At 40.7% G+C, this 6493-nt stretch overlaps 1 protein-coding gene across 2 annotated transcripts in view; it reads left to right on the forward strand.

Moving 5' to 3' along the window:
* RBKS (ribokinase) overlaps positions 1 to 6493 on the forward strand; it is a 42446-nt gene that overhangs the window by 15205 nt on the left and 20748 nt on the right. For both annotated transcript variants that reach the window (XM_072409983.1, XM_072409984.1), the window contains 3 exons: positions 708 to 770; positions 2574 to 2738; positions 5989 to 6080. In XM_072409983.1, coding sequence (XP_072266084.1) covers positions 708 to 770; positions 2574 to 2738; positions 5989 to 6080 — 320 coding nt within the window. The remainder of the gene's footprint in view (positions 1 to 707; positions 771 to 2573; positions 2739 to 5988; positions 6081 to 6493) is intronic.

The raw sequence follows: 6493 nt of genomic DNA on the forward strand, positions 1-6493 counted from the left end.
CTGCATGGAGTTTGCAGGTTCTCCCTTTGTTTGTGTGGGTTTCCTCCATGAACTCCGGTTTCCTCCCACATCCCAAAAACATGCAGTTAGGTTAATTGGCTTTCCCCCAAAAATTGACTTATACTGTGATAATGACATATGACTGTGTTAAGGACATTAGATTGTGAGCTCCTTTGAGGGACAGCTGGTCACATGACTATGGACTTTGTACAGCACTGCGCAATATGTCGGCACTATATAAATACTGGATAATAGTAGTAATTAAAGCTGATATATTTTTTGCCATCCTGTGTTATCCTAACCACCTTGTTTTAGATTCTACCTTACCCATACACCACCCGAGGGCTGCGTGTGTCATTGGCAAAAAATGTCTTCTTTGTCCCGTCTGTTTAACCCTTTCCTTGTAGCTCAGGACATTGTGCAGTCCAGTAAAATTATCTCATATTTATGAAGAAGTGCAGACATTAAAGAAAAAAAACATCTTGGTTTATTCATTCAGAACATCTGTTTTGAATCTTATAAAAAATGAAATACTTTAATTTTTGCTTGGCTCTGTCTCGCCGGTTTGATGTGGTACGATCAGTATTTTTGGATCAACCTCAGACACGTGTTTTAATATTCCTGCAATTACAGTCGTTCTGTACGATCAACTGCATGTTGAAAGAAAGAAATGGTCTTCTGTACTAACGCATCCCTTCTCCTTGCAGATTTCGTGGGGCAGACAGCGGAAGCAGCAACGGGAACAGCGAGCATTATTGTCAATGCAGAAGGTGATTCATTATCCATAAGGAGCTGAACTGATATAGACCATATACCTAATATTATCCAGTTGAAAAATTGATATATTCAAAATAATTGGTTTTACTAGAGGGCCAACAATTCTACAAGGAAAATTATTAATTATTATTATATTTATGCATTATAAAGGAGATTACTCTAAGAGAAATCATTTGGACATACCTGTGCACATTAGGGGATTTTCTTTAACAGTTCTTCTGACTGCCCAAAATGTTAGATTTTCTGTCACAGTGACTGAATAAATACAGAATGGTCAAACACCACTAAAACTTGACAGAGGCTCTATCCCTATCCAAATCTAAGCCCAAATAGGTACATAGTAATCAGGTTGATAAAAACCCCATGGACATAGTTGATCTAGAGGAAGGCAAAAAAACCATTATAAAACCCTGGTTCAATTTGCTTCAACAAATTCCTTCCTGATTCCATGAGGCAATGGTATGTTCCCTGGATCAGCAGTCTCTGTTATTTTTACTTTAAAGCTCTAATCCCCAGTTATATTCTGTGCTTCTAGAAATCATCCAGCTTTTTCAGCAATCTATATTAGTTGCTGAAACTACTTCCTGAGGGAGCCAATTCCACATTTTCACAGACCTTACAGTGAAGAATCCCTTCCTTATCCGGAGAATAACTTCTTTTCCTCCAGACACAAGGAGCGCCCCCTTGTCCTTTGCAATGACATTATAGTGAATAATTGGGAATATATTTATACAGGGTGAGCATATCCCCCCTTATACGTCTCTTCTCAGGGGAGAAAAGATTCATTTCAGCTAATCTCTCCTCATAGCTGAGCTCCTCCATTTTATTAGTTTAGTTGTCTTTCTCTGCACTCTCTACAATATCCTAATTGTGGTGCCCAATGCTGGACTGCATATTCCAGGTGAGGTCTGACCAATGCTTTGTACAGGAGCAGGAGTTTAAATCAGCTAAAGACATTACAGGTGAATAAAAACAAAAGTCTTATAGTAAAGTTTCTTTGTAAGTAGAGAAATACTTCTCTTGCCAACATGCTGGAGAGAAGGATTTGTGCTCACTTTGTTAAAGCAGTGGCCTGTCTGCAGAGATCCAACACGCTGTTACATCTAACCTATAGCTCCTTAATTAGCAAAGCTTATTCTCCCCACTGATTGAAGATATCTGGATTTTTCAGCAAGCCTTGACAACCTGTGCTTCCACACAGACAAAACCCCAACAGAGTGTCCAATACAGTGGTTAGCAAACTTTTTGGGCTACTAGACCATTTCAGGAGGTCAAAATGGACCCACTAGATCAGACTCTCTTGAGTCCTGCGCTGATGGCTCCGCTTCCCACCAGGAATGCCCCTGAAGGTAAATCCCTCTCCTCTGCAAGGCATACGGAGGTGAGGGAATGTCCCATTACCCCAGCGGCAGAAGTGTTAACGCTGGCCGGGGTAAATAAGGAAGGGGGGCATAACAAGCAGGCTCCAGGTTGCTGACCCCTGCTGGCCAGGATTAGGCCAATCGACAAGGGGGATTTTGGGCTGGAACGGACTTCTGGCTAGGCTGTATCTGGCCTAAAGGCCGGAGCTTGCCAAACTCCGTTCTAATACTTCTCCTTTTTTTCCTTGTCTCCATTAACATTTTTGCTGGAGTTCCTTTTTTAGTTTTAAAATATATACATGAAAATTATTAAAGCTGTTTTATGCAAAGCAGCTTTTTCAGTCAATTATTTTGGGGGTCCCTTTATGTATAACACATTTCACTATATATAATGCCTTTCAAAAAACTGACTCAGGTCGCTTTATTCTCCAACAGGTCAGAACGCCATTGTGATCGTCGCTGGGGCCAACCTACTTTTGGATTCCAGCGATTTGGCAAAGGCCTCTGGTGCTATTCACAGTGCCAGGGTGATGGTGTGCCAGTTGGAGATAAATCCACAAATGTCCTTGGAAGCTTTAAAAGTGGCACACAATAGTGGAGGTAAGATGTCCACCTTCTCCATGCTTTATAAGGATTTTTTGCCTTCCTCTGGATCAGCTATGTCTGTAGGATTTTATCTGGGGAATGTTTATTTCCCTAGTGGTTGAACTTGATGGACTTAAGTCTTTTTTTATAAACCAACTATATAGCTATGTAATTCCCTATTAGGCCTTGAATGTCTGCTTTAAAAAGGAGCAAAACCACAAAATACCAAGTCAGAAAATCTAAACTGTATGGCCAATTTTTTTTTTGGAAATGTGGCCCTCACAGCTATATGAGCCTATTGGACATCCCAGTCCAAAATGATGAGCATAAATATAATTATACTCCCCCCTTTGGCTAGTCTATAAGATTTTGAATGGTGCCAATGGGATTTTTTTTTCTGCACATTTATGAGGTTAGGCCTTGATGCTGGGCAAGAAGACCTTGCTCCCAATCAGCAGTCCAATTAATCCCAAAAGTTTTCAGTAGGGTTATTATTTTTACACAGTTTTTATAGCGCGGAATATGCAGTGCTGTACAAAGTCCATAGTCATGTCACTAGCTGTCTCTCAAAGGAGCTCCTAATCTAATGTCCCCCATAATCATCCCAAAGGTCAATTTGGGGGGAATCCAACTAACCTAACAGCGTGTCTTTGGAATGTGAAAGGAAACCCTCACAAATGCAGGAAGAACCTGCAAACTCCATGCAGATAGTGTCCTGGCTGAGATTTGAACCTGAGACCCAGTGCTGCAAAGGCCAGAGTGCTAACCACTGAGCCACCAAGGGTTGAGGTTACTTGAGTTCCTCCTCCCCAAACTGATTAAATCATTTCTTTATGGAGCTGGCTTTGTACCCCGGGGCTGGAACAGAAAAGGGTATTCACCTAACTGTGACCCCAAGGCTGGAGGAGCACAATGGTCTACAATGTTTTTCTATGGCATGATAATTCCAGTGCCCTTTATAAGGGACCCCTGAAGTCAAGGAGTGGCCTCACAGTGCCATTTATTTAGATGTGATGATCATATGAAGAACCAGTGTTGTACTGTGCCACAATCTGTATTCCTTTTTCTGTGGTGCAGCAGGCCCATTTTCTACCAGAGATTACTTTTGTACCATTGCATTTAGCTCCTGTTTGTACAAGGATATTTCAAAGTTTTTTTTAGTACCAAGGTGGGATAAATATTATATATTCCACATCTCCAGTAGCCATACATAATACACAAAACAGATACAATCATGGGTCTTTGAAGGCATAGTTAACCAATTAGACTTCGTAACTATCATTTTTTACATAAAAATACATTTTTAAAAAAATTAAAAAAACAAAACTTTTTATTAACATATAAATAAAAAAAACTGTTTAAAAACAATTAACAAACAACAATGCTCCCAAACTTTACCCTCAATTGGTATTCAACGCGTTTCATCAGGAACTTTAAACTGAGATCTACAATTTGTATATGTGTAAACAAACAATATTTTAATTATGATTTATATATATACAGATAGACCTTTTATAAACAAATTAACAATTCAGTACTTTTTACTTACAACAAATATCATAGCTCCTTTAAGGATAGCAATCCCCTCAAAAAAACAGCTTCTTAGGACTCCAGTAATGGAGGTGACGGTCAGTAGCTCAATCTATGACATTGCATATATACATATGCTGATCATTACATATATTCATTAGCAGCTCCATCACTGACACTGCATATATAAAGTATACTTATAAGTTAAATAGTTATAATTATTAATATTATCATTATTATTAATAAGCAGGATTTATATAGCACCAACATATTACACAGCGCTGTACAATAAATAGGGGTTGCAACTGACAGACAGATACAGACAGTGACACAGGAGGAGGAGAGGACCCTGCCCCGAAAAGCTTACAATCTAAGAGGTGGGAGAAGCAGCACACAATAGGAGGAGGGATATGGAATGGTGGGAAGTAGTGAAGGTTTAGGAGACAGAAGAAAGGTGAGGTTGACAGAAGAAAGAAAGGTGAGGTTGAAGCGTTGGGTTTTGAGGGCTCTTCTAAATGAGCAGAAAGTAGGAGCAAGCCAAATAGGACGAGGAAAACCATTTCAGAGAGTCGGGGCACCTCTAGAAAAGTCTTGGAGCAATGCGTGTGATGAGGTTATGAGTGAGGAAGTCATTAGTAGGTCATTGGAGGAGCGAAGAGAGCAGCTGGAGGGGATTTTTTTATCGGGGCAGAAAGCTAAGTGGACAAGAACTGTGGAGGGATTTAAAGGCAAAGCACAGGAGAAGAATTTGATTCCAAGGTAAAATGGAAGCCAATGATAAGAACTACAAAGAGAGGCAGCAGAAGAGGAGCAGTGGGAAGGATGGATGAGTCTGGCTGCAGCATTCATAATAGATTGCAAAGGAGAGAGTCGGGATAATGGAGTACCAGAGAGCAGGAGGTTACAGTAATCCACACAAGAGATGAATGTTTATTTATGTATTTAGGGGGTTGTGAAAAGTTTAGCCTTAGCAGCTTTCAATTGCCAAAATTGCATTTCTTTAGAGGCCCTTTAGGAGTTTTTTTTGTTTTTATTACAAGCAACATTCCAGTCATTGGGCCAGGTACCAGAACCAGCTGGGAGCGCAGGGCTTGTGTTAATGACCCCATTGTAGATTTGCAGGTCCATCTATAAAGAGACCTATGAAACACACCAGACGTTTGATGTGCTGCCTGGTTTCTGAGCGTGCCAGGAGGGCGCATTTGATATTTATTATAAAAAGAGGTTGTTTGGAGGGAAACAAGTCCACTTCACAGAGGCTGATTATCCCCAGCTGTAAGGGCCCGAATTCTACGTTATAAGGAGCCACAGGCCACAGAGCTGCTATGGCTGACTTAGATAAGGAGCTTTTCATCACAGCTGTTATTTTCAGGCAAAAAAACTCACACGTTCTCCTTCTAAAAAGAAGTAAACTCATATTTGGCTCAAGATTGCCCCCAACCGCTCTGTAAGATACAACTCTCTGACAGGCCATGTTTTATTCAGTAAGCACTGTTATATCAGGATATAGCTAAAGCTGACCTTTTGGCTTTCTTCCAATCTTGCACAGATTTACAGGCTCCTCTGAAATTACTCTACATTTCAATGTAGCTTTTAATGAGCATTAGATGCTGCAGCAAGGCCATCTTATTTTTAAGCTGGAGAGGACAGTGGCAACTTTCACTTTCACAGGTGCTGATATGTGTTCTATTTTGTCTTTTTCTGCTTTATTTTGTTTTGTTTCCATTTGTTCTAGTGAAGACAATCTTTAATCCAGCACCGGCCATAGCAGACCTAGAAGCTGAATTCTACACCCACTCGGATATCTTCTGCTGTAATGAGAGCGAGGTGAGATTGCTGCTTCTTTTGCTAGTACATAAAATAAACTGCTTGTCCCAATCTGTGTTTAGCATCTACTACATACACAACATGTCCAGAATAAAGAGGATTCAGTGTAACCTGTGCAGTGTCACACACAGCTCTAAGATTTTTCTAGAGCTGCCTCAACTCTCTGGAATGGTCTTCCTCATCCTCTTCGGCTTGCTCCTACTTTCTGCTCCTTGTGAGCCCTCAAAACCCAACCCTTCAACATCACCTCCCCGTCTTCTTCCATCTCCTAAACTCTCACTACTTCCCACCATTCCATATCTCCCCTCCTATTGTGTGATACTTCCCAACCTTTTAGATTGTAAGCTCTTCGGGGCAGGGTCCTGTCCTCCTCCTGTGTCACTGTCTGTATCTGTCTGTCATTTGCAACCCCT

Source organism: Pyxicephalus adspersus, chromosome 4 (genome assembly GCF_032062135.1).
Source record: "Pyxicephalus adspersus chromosome 4, UCB_Pads_2.0, whole genome shotgun sequence".
Taxonomy (NCBI): Eukaryota; Metazoa; Chordata; class Amphibia; order Anura; family Pyxicephalidae; genus Pyxicephalus; species Pyxicephalus adspersus.